Source organism: Condylura cristata, unplaced genomic scaffold (genome assembly GCF_000260355.1).
Source record: "Condylura cristata isolate star-nosed mole 26May11 unplaced genomic scaffold, ConCri1.0 scaffold00014, whole genome shotgun sequence".
Lineage (NCBI taxonomy): Eukaryota > Metazoa > Chordata > Mammalia > Eulipotyphla > Talpidae > Condylura > Condylura cristata.
The window spans coordinates 15,729,736-15,744,188 of record NW_004567115.1 but is presented as its reverse complement, the minus strand read 5'-3'; the positions used below and the strand labels follow the sequence as shown (position 1 = coordinate 15,744,188).

Sequence of the window (14,453 nt, the reverse complement as noted above, 5' to 3'; positions counted from 1 at the left end):
AAGAATAGTCTTGTACATCTGTACTGCTTTGATTCTAGGTTTGGATTTTTTCATTAAAATTTTATCTAAATCTAACAAATTTCCAGAAGAATTTAATAACATAGAGTATTAATGAGGGACAAATTATAGAATGTGGTATTTGTTACTTAAAGGTGTGTGTAGAAATGCAATAAATGAAACAGCTTTAAGTCTTCTTTTAATTTGTGGTTTTAATATTTTAAATTTTGCTTCTTGACTAAGTCTCAATGGACTGGAAATACAAAGTCAATACTCATGTGCTTTGATATGGACTTATATTCTCCACAGCAAACACTCCAAACCAAAGCTTCCACTTAACCTCTGACCTGAGGGGTTAAAGGGTAGGTTGACTCCATCCTAAATTCTTCAAACCTGCTATCTATATTGAAGATTTCAACAACTACTCTTTGTGCCATGTGATAGGAATTTAAAAATCATTAATATACTTTGAAGCTTGGCTACCATTTTAATTGCAAGAAGAACAAAAAGTACATGTAACTACAGAACAATAAATTTGGTTAAAAATGGGAAGCTCTAAATGTAAATATTATATATATTACAGTGATTATCTGAATTATGTAATGTGAATCATCTCAAAATATCAAGAAATATGAATAGCTATGATAATTATTAAATTGACTTATAGATTTCCTAATTTTCTGTTAATATTTCCCCTGCATGAATCTTGAAAAAAACTTTTATATCATACTCTACTCCTCAAGTAAAGTCTTCAGAAGAAAAGCTGTTCCATACAGTCTTAGTTCTGCCTTCTTGGTGGAAGGAATGGTTTGACTTTGATGATCACATATATTCTGTGATCACATAATATCTATCAGAGGGACATATTTTCTATTGCAGAAATGTGGAGAGAATTTCCACGTCATCTGGTAGTGACCATTCAATAGAGCATGTGATTGGTTACCTATTTTCTTCATAAGAGGAAAAACAATAGTGTGCTGTGTGTGAAATAAGACAGCCGCGGGGGACTTGTGAAGGACATACATTCCTCATTCCTGGAAGGAAGCTCTTGAGAGAGTTCCCACCAACTCCCAGGACCTGAGGGCTTGGCATCCTGAGGAAACACAGCTGACTCTGGGACTCACCCCCTACTCTAAAGCATAGCACCCTTCATATTCTCCCCTGCTCATGACCAACCCTTTAAATCAGCAATTTATGAATATAAAGAAGGCAATTTAGTTAGAATATAAAGTGTGACTTTGATGCAGCAGTTAGAAATGTTAAAAAATAAACACAAAGGTGCATGGGAGAGAGGGACGAATACTTTATCTTTTGGACAAATAGCTAGCACGGGGAGACTGGCAATTTAGAGCTGACAGTACAAGTTACATCTTTCTTGAGGATTCTGTCTCATGACATTATTTCACAATTCTGATAAAGTAGCTTCCTACTTTCACCTTCAGAAGTCTTTGGAATGACAGATGCAAGACAAGATTGTTCTTTTTCCAGTATTAATACTCACTCTTACTGAGTGACTCCTCAATGTGCCTCACTGTGTCAAGATACTTCAGTTAAATATTGATAACTGAGACTAATTTCATGGGTATGTGGTGTGAATTACACAGGTCAGCAGATTGTAAATATGGTGAGGGAAAATCTGGTAGAAAACAGACAAAATGAAATCTAGTGACAAAATGAGAGTTAGATGTTTCATATGCTGGCATGGTGAATTACTAATTCTGGGTTTAGTAGATTAAAATATTTCTGATGTGTAACTTAAGAACAATGTGGTACAGAGTGAAGGCTGGGTTAAGTAAATCCAATATGTTGTTCATTTTAAAGTCCAGGGACGGCACTTCACCTCTTTTTGAATTTTCAGCACCATGGTGATTGATTTACATTAAAAGTTCCAAGTTTTGTTCAGTCAATAAATAAAAAGTAATAAAGCCTAGAATGTTGAATTATGTAGTTATCATACTTATATAGATCAAAACTTGTCCTTAAATTACATACTATTTAACAAATAATTATTATAGGAGGTTATACATATGAACAACTTTATGACAAGAAGATAGATGTCAAACCAAGATTCTGCTTTGTTATAAGGGAGACATTATTTGAATAAAGGATTTTAGAAAATATTATAAAAATATTCTTTCAAGGTGAACCACTTTGAAAATTAAAGCTTTGTTGGGGGTCCCTGATGGTACAGGTTAAGTCTCAGTTCTATCAAGCTATCAGCTGCCACTGTAGCATGATTTCCATCTGAAATCAGGGAGCTGACCCAAATGGTGCAGCAGATTTCTCTTGACCCTCCAGCTGCTCCCCTCAGCAGTATATTTCAGTATAACTGCCTGTCTTGCTCTTCACTCTGTCTCTGGTGAATCCCCTCATCCTCTGCACCTTTGGCCTATGCCCCAGTTCTTGTATGCATAAATAAATTAAACAAATATTTAAAAAAAGAGAGAAAAATAGACCCTCTCTGGTGGCATAGTGGGTGAAAGCACATCACTAAGAAGCTCAAGCCACTTCAGCATGAGTTCGATCCCTGGCCCTGGAGGTGACCCACATGGCGTGGCAGACCTCTTCTGACCTGCCTGCTGCTCCTCTCAGCAGTGCACTTCATCAATCTGCCTGTTCTGCTCCCCACTCTGCCTCTGGTGAATCCTCTCACCACCCCTGCACCTCAGTTCTGTATGCATAAATAAATAAATCCTTAAAAAAGAGAAAAATAAATCTTATAAAAATTGAAATAGCAAGTATGTGTCAAAATAGCAAGCACTGTTAGTCAAAGATTCTTTTTTTTATTATAATAGTTTACTTTTACATCATTTTGTTCCCTTTTCCATCTCAGTTGTAATCCCCATGGGTTTCCCATCACCGAGTCACCCGTGTGCCATCACCGTAGTCCTGTGCACTTCCTTCCCTCCTCCCCCCATCCCCTGTTTTTGATCCCATTCCTCACTCCACCCCCACAAAATGTCTCTGGTATATAGTTGCTCATTATTCTTATTATTTTCTCGCCTGGTCCATTATACTCCTGCTATGAGCGAAACCATCCGGTATTTTTCTTTCTCTTTCTGGCTTATCTCACTAAGCATGATCTTTTCCAGCTCCATCCAAGCTGCAAAAGACATGTGTTTTTTTTTTTTTTTTTTAGGTTGCTGAGTAATATCCCATTGTATATATGTACCAAAGTCAAAGATTCTTACAGATATAGAACAAACTCAAACATATTCTTTAGAGATGCTTTGCTTTCTCTGTATTTTCATGTGTTTGCTGTGCAATATAATGATGGCATTACCAGTTTTGAAACATCCTCTGTGAATTTAACTTCTTAAGGTTCCTGAAAAGTCTGGTAAATATCTCTAGTTCTAGGACACTGGAGGCACAAAACTTAAATAGGTGACTGCTAATAATACATGTGAATTCATCAATATATGAACCTACAATAAATTGTCAATCTCTTGTGTGTGTGAAGCGACCTACAGTTTGACCAGAAGATGGCAGCATTCTGAAAGAAACAAAACAGCAAAGCAAACATGAAAATAAAAGGCAAGTTACAATGATCATCATTGTGTTCTTCAATTATAATAATGAGTCTATTTTACTTAGCTTGCATATTAATATTTTCAAGGTGTAAGATACACCCATTATAATAAAAAATAAACAACTCAGGTATTATAAGAACCTCCCTGTACTGTTTTCTTACCAGAGGAGAAAGTCCTTTAAGAAGATTCTGCAGCACTCATCTATAGACTACAGAATTTTATGCCAGTGGTGTCCTGCTTTCTCATAGAGCGAACTACATTATCTGAAGCTAATCCACACGAAAATCAAACATGTCATTAAAAAAGAAATTAAATGTTAGTTCATTCTCTAAAATAGCTGTTTGGGATGCAGGAATATATTCTATATTATAAGCACATGACATAAGTCACAACTCAAAAAACATGAAATGATTCTCCCATGGGAAATGTATGATCTCTATAAACATATAATACATAAATGTAATTTTATTTAAGTATACAACTTCCAAAATTGTGTTATTTAGAGCTATTTTGAATCCAGACATTGGATTTTACACATATTTCTTTTGTTTATATCAATACTGAAAGCCCTTCATTGGTGTGAAAGAGTAACAGGACTTTCCTCATGTGCTTAACTTACCAACAAACTCAACTGAATTGAACTGTTTTGAAAGTATGTATGGGAATCATATAGTTATATCCTTGGGATGTTCCTTCCAATTTATTTAGCATATGGAATGATGATATCCATTATGACAATATTCTTTAACCCAGTTAATAAGCAATGTTATTTACTCTGTGTAACTGGAAATTATACTAGGGAAGGCTAGGTGAAAATAATGAATACATGATACAAATAGTCATGAAAAATTTGAAATTATTTTAATTTTGTGCCTCCAGCTTTTAAATAGCACTAAAGTTGGACCTACTTATAGCAATTAGTTTCTAGTTTGATGACAATATTTTAATGAAAGTTTTGTAAGAATTTTGTAAGAGAAAAATACATTTAGTTTTCTTTCAAATAGTTAAAACAAAACAAATTCAGTGTGACTGTGAATGTAAGCAAATACCCTTGGGATATATTGGCCATGCAGCTCCTAATTCAGAATATATCATCTCTCCTTTCTGAAGTCAACCTGACGTCATTTCCTCCACCCATGCCTGGCTTGACTGTTAAAATCCGGTAGGAATACTTATTGCTGAAAATCATCCTCTTTATTCTGAAAAGCTGCTGCACTTCTAGATCTTAGCGCCAATATGAGATTCCATAACTGCTATCCAGGCAGAAATGTTATTGCAACATTGCATTTCCTGTTCCCAAGAAAGTCAGACTTGTTAGAGCTATTAGAGCTAAAGAAGAAACCAGGCCCCCAAGGAGACAAAAAATTATGTCACATAGATAACAACAACAACAACAACAACAACAACATAGAAAAGTTGGGGCCCTCACTGGTGGTGCAATCAGTTAAAACATAACACTGTGAAGCTAGCTGCAGCTGCTTAAGCACAAGTTCAATCCCAGACAGGGGAATGACCCACATGGCACGGCAGACCTCTCCTGACCTGCCTGCTGCTCCCCTCAGCAGTGTATTTCATCAATCTGCCTGTTCTGCTCCCCACTCTGTCTCTGGTGAAGCCTCTCACTGCCTCTGCACCTCTGGCCCATACCCCAGTTCTCCATGCACAAATAAATAAATCTTAAAAAAAAAAAAAGTTGAAGTCTACCAAACTGAGAAACTGTATTCAAATTTGCTATTCCATGGCTCAAATAACCGTAAGTGAAAACGAACTATTTTTTAATGCTTTAACATGTCACTGGTTTAAATATGTGCACTAATTTAATGCAGTTAGAGAAAACCCTTGTTTAATATTCCCTCTTCCTTAACCCTTTTCAGGGGTTACACTCTGACTTTAGTAGGCTCAGTCAGGGAACAGAAGAGCTGGAGTTTGGGTGGTGGGTGCCTGTTTTTAGTACTACCTGAGTACAGGGTTAGTGAATGACAAAAAACAAACAGAAAAAAACAAAACAAAACACTGTAGCTTTGAATCTGTAATTTTATTTTGCTCAAAGTGTTCTTATTTATCTAATGACAACAGGCAAAAAATGTGCTCCTGGTGTGAGAGGAGGAAGCGCAGCAGCCAGTGCAGACTAGGGAGCCGGGAACAGGACTCGCTGGTGTCCCTGGATGTCCTGAACAGCACCCGCCTATAATCAGCACCCAGCATTACAGCTCCCCACTGGCTGTCTTGACTTCCTGACTGGGCGTTGTTGCTAGGGACTAGGGGCAGAGGTGAGTGACCATGTTGGATACAAAATACTGAAAATACATCATTCCGCCATTTCTTTTCCAGCCTTGGTGTTTTGGTGGGTGGCAAGCTCTCATTCTCTTGAAGAGATTGTGGCAGTTGCCATCTTGAACTTGTGGTGGATTCAAGTTGAGAAGTATATTTTGAACTTTGGTTCTTTTCTTCTGTCCCAGCTTTTTGGACCCGGTACAATCTTGCCATTGGCTCTTGACAGCGCCATTGGCTCTGCTATTCTCCACCTTGGGCCCTGCTTGTTTTGCTGACCATTTCAGAGTTAGACTGGAAGTCTGATTTTTGAAATCTCTCCCCCTACTTTTTATCCCCCTCTCTTTATTCTGAGTCTTTCACCAATTAAAAATCTTTGGCACATCAGAGTTTGATTACTTCACTATTATGTGTGTATTATGTGCATGGGTGGGCACTTACCCTTAGATCTGACAATGTAAGTTTTTCCCCTTAACAGTCTGGGGTCCTTGGGTACCTCATGTTTTTGCCTGGTACCCTTGGCATTCATAATCACAACTCAGAAAGTAGATCCCTCTGCTAGGAGTTAAAATTAGGTTTTGACCTAATCCTAAGGTAACATATTTGATGTCAAACTGAGTTGTGAAATAGACTAAAAAAGGTAGAAATTGCAAATATATATATATAAGAAGAGAATGTATTAGAGGACTTCTCATTCTCCTGAAGAATGCAATAGGCTTAGGAATCAGATAATTCAGAAACAGGTGATTTTGGAGAGAGATACGGGAGTACCATGAGTTCATGGACATCTTTCCCTTTACAGAAGCATTAGTAGTGTGTCTGCTTTCATTTCATGACTGGTTAAAGGAACTTCAGAGCAACTCTTCACCCACACAGCAGGTGATATGTGTCACGATAGCACGTGGGACACCGGAGCCTGACCGGGCCTAATCAGTTAATGAGCCAAAGGTGACTTATCAGTATCATCCTGATACATAGATCTTTCAGGGAAAAAGACAGTGTTTGTTATGGATCAGATATGTGTGACATCTGCCATTAAAGGAACCATTCAGAGGGCTGACTAGAGGTATAAAAAAACCTTAAGTAGGAGAAGCTAAAATTGTTCTTGTATTTCCAGAGGTTGTAGAAAATCAAAATGACCTGCACAAATTGAAATACGAAGACTACATTGACTACATTAAGGAAGTAAGAGATGTAGTAGATAACTCCAACATGTGGCCCAGTGATCTTTACCTTCCTCCAATTCCTTTTTGATCTGTGGAACTACCTAAGAGAATAGTATAAGTGCAGACAAAACATGTGTAGCTCTGCCCATGGCAGTGTTATAGATACACTATTGCATTTAAGGTAGAAAAAAGCTACAATGGTGTTACATGCAGGGAAGTGATCACACAGTTCTGATATAGCCACATCATTACAAATGAAAAGTTAAAACCTTAGTATATATCTCTTGGCCCTCCCCGGTGGCGCAGCGGGTTAAAGCACAGCACTAAGAAGCTAAAGCCACTTCTGCATGAGTTCGATCCCAGTCTGCCCCGGAGGAGATCCACATGGCGCGGCAGACCACTCCTGACCCTCCCGCTGCTCCCCTCAGCAGTGTACTTCATCGATCTGCCTGTTCTACTCCCCACTCTGTCTCTGGTGAATCCTCTCACCCTCTGCATCTCTGGCCTGTACCCCAGCTCTATATGAATAAATAAATAAATATTTAGAAAAAAAACACCTTAGTATATATCTCTAAGTGGACATTTACTAGTCCTGAGTTCTAAATGCCCATCTATTATTTAGAATTCTTTAATTCTCAGTAGGAATAAAGTTAGTCAAAAGCAAAGGTATTTGTCTACATCCTAGTGTTCTGAAGTCTAGAATTTGTTTTGTATTTAAAATTAATGATTTGGGCTACATGGAGTAACTATAATTTAGAACCTGTTCTCTCACATCCTTTTTTGCTTCTCACTGTCCCTCCAGAGTTCAGGACTCAGTGATGATGAAGCTGTAGTTATTACTATCCTTCGAGAGCATTGGGGGAGTTAAGGAAGCAGCCTCACTGGGGTACACTTGGAAATCAAATAGACCTATATCAGAGACTGCCTGAACACATTAAAAAAAAAAAGACGCAAGACATTTCCCTTGCCCTCATAATTTGTTGAGCTAGAATTGAAACAAAATGTATGTGATGGATTTGATCAAAGAAGATCTTATTCATAAGGTCCATATATAACAGACATAAAAATAAGAGTCTGCCAGGGTAGGTGTGAGGAGGCAGTGCTGGTGGTGCTGGAGAGAGTTTGACGATTCTGATTTATTCAGTAAATGTTGCCTGTCTGTCTGAGTCTCTGTATTTTATAATACGGCTAATTTGATAAATGCCCACTTAACAAATTACTTTGATATTTGTACAACAATGGGGCCTTCGAGATGAATCAACAGAACAGTGCAATGGAGAGAGCAATATATAGCAAAGAGGAAAGATATTTTCATGAATATCAGTTAATTTTTTAAGGAGTTTATTAATTCAGAAATATTCTGAATTATAGCAAATTGTTACTTTGGGAAGAATAGAAAATCACTAAAAAGTGATAATGCCAACACTAAACTAAAGAATATAACTAGTGACTTAAAAAAAAGACTAATAAATTACTGCTTATTACATGCTCTGCACAGTCAAGAATATTGGTATTTTTCAACATTGCTAGTCTTAGCATACTCTAAAGATAAAGAGTAAACAATTCCCTTATTTTCATATTTTTACTACATAAGTCCAAATGTTTAGACATATGATTTTCAGAAAACTCAAATACTTGGTTGATGTTTATATTTTCTCATTTAAAAATCTGGTATGTAGTTGACAGTTCAAAAAATAGTCAAGAAGGCCCTGTGTAAACTTCATAGAACTGCTAATTGAATAGTCACATAAAAGTAGAAAAAATAGGAACATATTGAAGATGTAATTAGAGCTTTGAGACAAGCAGGCTTGAAATGAAGTGAGGACTGAAAATGGCTTACCGATTATTATTACTGCTTAGTGCTATGAATTATATTCTGGTTGCTATGATGTGGCATGCTGCTGGCTGCCCATTTTACATTGCCCAGAAATAACTGAAAGTTATTTCTCTTGGAAGGAAATATGAGCTGGTTTCAATACGGAACATCAACACATGGAAAAACTAAAATTTTCTCATTGTAATGATGATAACATACAAAAGAACTATTCATATGACCAAACCTGAGGTTGCGGTGATTTTTGAAAATTGTCTCCTTTTCTAACAGAATCAAGTTAGTTCTAACCTTCCCATCATTCATGTGTGTTCCTTTTTTTCCATCTTTCTTTTGGTTTTAGAGATTCTGTTCTAGACATTTAATCAACTAGATTATCACACATAGATAGTAAATACAGACAAGATAATGATCCAATTTTGCAAGCTCAAAATGATTATTTAAGTACTATGTGCTCAAAGTTTAGTATATATTAAGGATCACTGTATCTGGGTACAGGTTATATTTACTCTTGGCAAAATAAAACTCCTAGTTTCAAAGTAAAGAAACTTATATGAGGAAGTCATTGGGGGAGATCAAATAACCCATCCCGAACAAGACTGTCATAAATTAACATGTAATTGGATTGGAAACAGATGTCAGTACCTTTAAACACAAGGGATGAAAGATTCTTAAATTTGTTTAAAACAGAAAAACAAATGCCTATTTAAAATGTTTCTCTTTTTCAAAGTCTCAGATTAATGAGTTACCTATCTATTTATTTTATATTTTTTTAAAATCCCGATATGTGAAATACCCTCTGTGCTTTACAAGTGCAGAATTCTAAGAAACATCTCATTTTATTCACAGAATGAGTTCCTCTTTTTCCAGTTCTCTGGTGACTCAGTTTTTGCTTTTTTAAGACTAGAAATTTTGTCTAATTTTTATTTCTTAAAAACAAAGACCTCAGTGAACAAAGACAAATATTTCTTTAAAAATCCACACTCTTTAATTTTATTGCTTAGCTATGTCAAAGTTAAATTGACATATTCAAAGGCATTACAATGTACAAAGGTTTTTTTTGTTTGTTTGTGTTTACTGGTACATGGAACTGATTTAACTTTTCAGTGTTTCAAAAGAGATTGACTAAATTTTCTTTAAAAATTCAGTGTCATTTTTACTACGTTAGTTTTTTCACTTATTGCATGTGATATCTGAAATATTACTTAAATTCTAGTCAATTTTATATGTTATCTGTTATTTTATCCCGAAGAGATTAGTAAAAAGGGAGGATGTTTGCAATTCCTGTTAGTAAAAAACAAACAAAACAAAACTCAAAACTTCATCTCTATTTTGTGTTATGAACAGAATATGGGAAATCATCAGATTTGTTAAAAAATTAATAACCATTTAAGCAAAAACAATAATATATAATAACCTGTAAAACAAAATAAAGGTATCACTAAAATTTGGCATATGAATTAAGCTTTAAGTGATACTTTAAATGTGGATTTGAACTCCAGTATCTAGATGTTTATTTTCAATTTTGGTGCCCATCACTGAATAGCACAAGATAACAGATGATATGTAAGTCCCTCCTTAAAGGGCTAATATAAAGATAGAAATACTTGTGTTTCAAGGGTCACGTAGAGGGTTTTTTTTCTTCTGCAGTAGGTTGGACTGATCATGTCATTTTTGGAATTGTTAGTCAAAGCAGTTAAAGGATCAGGTTGCTTGAGTCTCCTCTGTTTCAAAGTCATCTAGGAATGCTCATGAACCACTAATCAGGAATTACTGTTCAGGCTTTCTTTTGGTTTTCTCTAGCAGCCTGTAGGAGCATTTATTCTGAACCACTCTTGAAAGGAGTTAGCTGTGCAGGCTGGTACCATGCTGTCTGTTCTTATGCTCTGATGTTTTCCCCCTCGTCTTTCTCATTGCTATTTTGAGAAGATGAGGGGTGTAATTAATCTGTGGAATCAGGACTACCACTACCACTGTGATGGAGTTGTCTTTTTTACCCTGTAGCAATAATGGTAATAAAGGTTAATGCTTTTTGCTATTTTTGATGTCTTCTATAAAAGGGTTATTTTTGTAACTCTAGCATACAGTACATTCTGATATGAACACCAATGTATTCCAAAATTCCTTTAGATCATTTAGTATATAGTCAAAGCTGCTCTGTCTAGTTGTGGTTCCAACATGCCACAGTGATTGAGGGTCTCATCACTGTTATTAGAATTCCCTACCATAAGGCAACTAGAGGAATTTTGGAGGGTAGGAGGGGAATTTAGGCTAAATTAAAAACATATGCTAACATCACTTTTAATGATGATCTTGATTATTCTACACAGTAGAATGCGCAATTCTCCCTATTCTCCTGACTATTTATTTCACAAATAAAATATGCTGTTTTTTTGTTATCTAGGGTTTGGTCTCCCTTAATGCTTTATAAATGTATGATTAGTGGTGATCTAATGAACGCTTACTCTTATAAGTGTCTTTAAGAAAAAGTAACAACTAGACTTCTAAGGTTTAGTGTCCAGCTTAAAAATCTTTCATGGAACAACTGAAGAAACTGAATAGCTTTGCCAAAGTGATGTCAGTATATTGCTATACAGGGAATCAAAGACCTTTATAGAAAATGATACAATGAACGCACATGGATTGTTTGCAGAAGTGTGTGTATGAAAGATCTTTGGAGATAGTCAAAGAAGCAAAGAGCATAGGAGAGAAATAGATGTTTTTTTTTTTTGACAAGTACAGGCCTCTTTTTCCCTGAAAAAAAAAATTATTTTTTGCTAGTAGATACTCAACAGTTAACGTTCTCATTTTTTTGCGTGAAATGCATCTCAAAAACCTACTTTAAACCTCAGTTTTTATCATCATATGTGCATAAATATGTATATATATACATATATATATTACATATATATGTAGTATTTGTGAAAAATTTGAAGATTACTCACTGGTCCCATTCTAAAAATAAACATAAAAGAATAAATCTTATTGAAAAATAGCCACTTAGAAACCCAGAGACCTTCCACACAAAAGGAAAGCCAAATATTTGTGGGAGTTAGTCACCATTAAAAATAGACTTCACAGCAGCAAATCAAATGTAACATTAAATAAATCTGAAATAAAAGTAAGCAGGCTGTAAAAAGGTGCCATTATAGAGCAGAGAGTTAGTTCATTATGGCTGGATATTAGAAGTAGGTGTTTTTAGAATTGAATGATTCTGCTTAATATTAAAATTGAAATTTAGTTCATGATGATTAGTATGGTTTTGTAGGATACTAATTTTCTCTCCTTTAAGCCACCATACTGCCAGGACATAGCATCGATTCTCCAACCTTGAAATTGAGCAGAACATTTCTGTTTAATCTCTCACAAAATAGGTAATATTCATCACTCCAATATTACCATGCAGAAAAAACAAAAAAATAAAACTTATCCATGGTCCAAGAATTATTTTCAAACAATAATTTAAAATGGAATGCTAAAAAAAAAAAAAGGAAACACACGAATTAAAACAACACTTCCTAACACTGCCCAACACTTCCTTACACCATGCATAAAAACTAAAAAAAAAGAACTGAAGATAAAATCTGAAGCCATAAAATAGAAGAAAATACAGGCAAAATACTACATGACATACATCTCAGCAGTACCCTTAAAGACACATCTCCAAAGCAAGGAAAGTGAAGGAAAAGAGAAACAACTGGGATTACTTCAAACTAAAAAGCTTCAGTACAGCAAAAGAATCATTAAATGAAACAAAGAGCCACCCTACTGACTTGGAGAAAATATTTGCACTCCACACAAGTGTTAGGAGACTAATCTTAAATATCTACAAAGAGCTCATACAACTCAACACAGTAAAAAAATCCAGTGAAAAAATGGGCAGAAAAACTAATAAGACACTTCTCCAAAGAGGAAATGCAAATGGCCGATAGGTATATGTAAAAAACGTTCAGCATCACTTATAATCAGGGCAATGCAAATCAAAGCCACAATGAAATATCAACCTTACACCAGTGACAATGGAGCATATTAAAACAAACAAACAAATAAACAAAAAAACAAAACTGGTGGGCTCTCCCTGGTGGTGTACCCTGTTAAAGCACTGCATTATGAAGCTCTCTGAAGCCACTGAAGCATGAGTTGGATCCTACGCCAATAAGCTGACCCACATGGCATGGCAGAACTCTCCTGACCCGCTCGCTACTCCCCTCAGCAGTTTATTTCAGTACATCTGTCTGTTTGCTCCCCACTCTGTCTCTGGTGAATCCTTTCAACCCCACATCTCTGGTCTCTACCCCAGTTCTGTAAGCATAAATAAATAAAATGTTAAGAAAAAAACAAACAAACAAAAAAAAAACCCAAAAAACTGGCAACAAAAAATGCTGGTGAGGATATGGACACAAAGGAACTCTTCTTCACTGCCAATGGGAAAGTAAACTGGTCCAACCACTAAAATGGTGTGGAGTTTCCTCAAATTACTAAAAATAAAGCTACCATATGCCCCAGTAATTCTACACCCGGGGATCTACCCAAAGGACATAAAAACGTCAATTCAAAAGCATGCTTGCACCCATATGCTTACTGTAGCACTATGTAGAATGTTTACAACAGCTAAAATATGGAAATAACCTAAATGCCCAAAACTAGATGAGTGAATCAAGAAGATGGGGGATATATACACAATGGAATACTATTCAGCACCATAAAAGACAAACTTATGCCATTTGTAGTAACATGGATGGGGCTGGGAGGGATTATGCTCAGTAAAATAAATCAGAATAAAAAGGAAAAATAACAGATGGTTTCACTTATAGGAGGAATATAGGGCAACCAAATAAGGGATTGGGGGAAATATAATTTTAAAAAATCAAAATTAACAGGCAACTACAGGAGCGGTGAAGGGAGAGGAATCAAAATAGGGGAGGGATGAGCACAAGGACTATGGTGATGGTTCATGGGTAAGTGGTGGTGGGAATTTTATGGGTACTATACCTGAAAGAAGAAAACAACTTTTTGGTAAATACTTGATTAGGTTATATGAAAAATGTTTCTTTCAGTAATTCATTTAGTTTTTCTTAACTTTCTCTGTGGAGTGAGTAGTATGGTCAATTGGTATGGTAAAGCATGAAACATCTGAGAGAGATTCCATCATGAAATACTCTAAGGGATGAAGTTCTGGGAAAACTGACTTTTTTGATTCCTATTCCAAACTTTACTAATGGTGGGTATTATAAAAATATGTACATACTTCAGGGCCCTCCCTGGTGATGCAGTGGGTTAAAGTGCAGCACTGTGAAGCTACCTACAGCCTCTTCAGTGTGAGTTTGATCCTCAGCCAGGGAGGTGACCCACATGGCATAGCAGACTTCTGTCTTGCACACTGCACTCCTCAACAGTGTATCGAGTGGATCCACCTATTTTGCTCCCAGCTCTTTCTCTGGTGAATCCTCTGACCACTCTGGCCCGTGCCCCTGTTTTGTATACATAAATAAATAAATCTTAAAAAAATATGTTCATATGTCAATGGAAATATACTGGCCAAATTTATAAACATGTGAAAAAAGACTGAAGAATTGCACACAGAGTTGTATAAATTGTTATAAATTATAAAGTGATTTTATACTGAATATATATGCTTTAAAGGAGAAAGAATGGGTA

At 35.9% G+C, this 14,453-nt stretch overlaps 1 protein-coding gene across 1 annotated transcript in view; it reads right to left on the bottom strand.

The window, feature by feature from the left end:
* Positions 1–10,640: 10,640 nt before the first annotated feature.
* Positions 10,641–14,453, bottom strand: part of LOC105853610 (rho GTPase-activating protein 7-like) — a 97,491-nt gene continuing 93,678 nt past the window's right edge. Inside the window, exon 5 of the mRNA XM_012724773.1 lies at positions 10,641–10,793. Within this exon, the coding sequence (XP_012580227.1) occupies positions 10,641–10,793 (153 nt within the window). The remainder of the gene's footprint in view (positions 10,794–14,453) is intronic.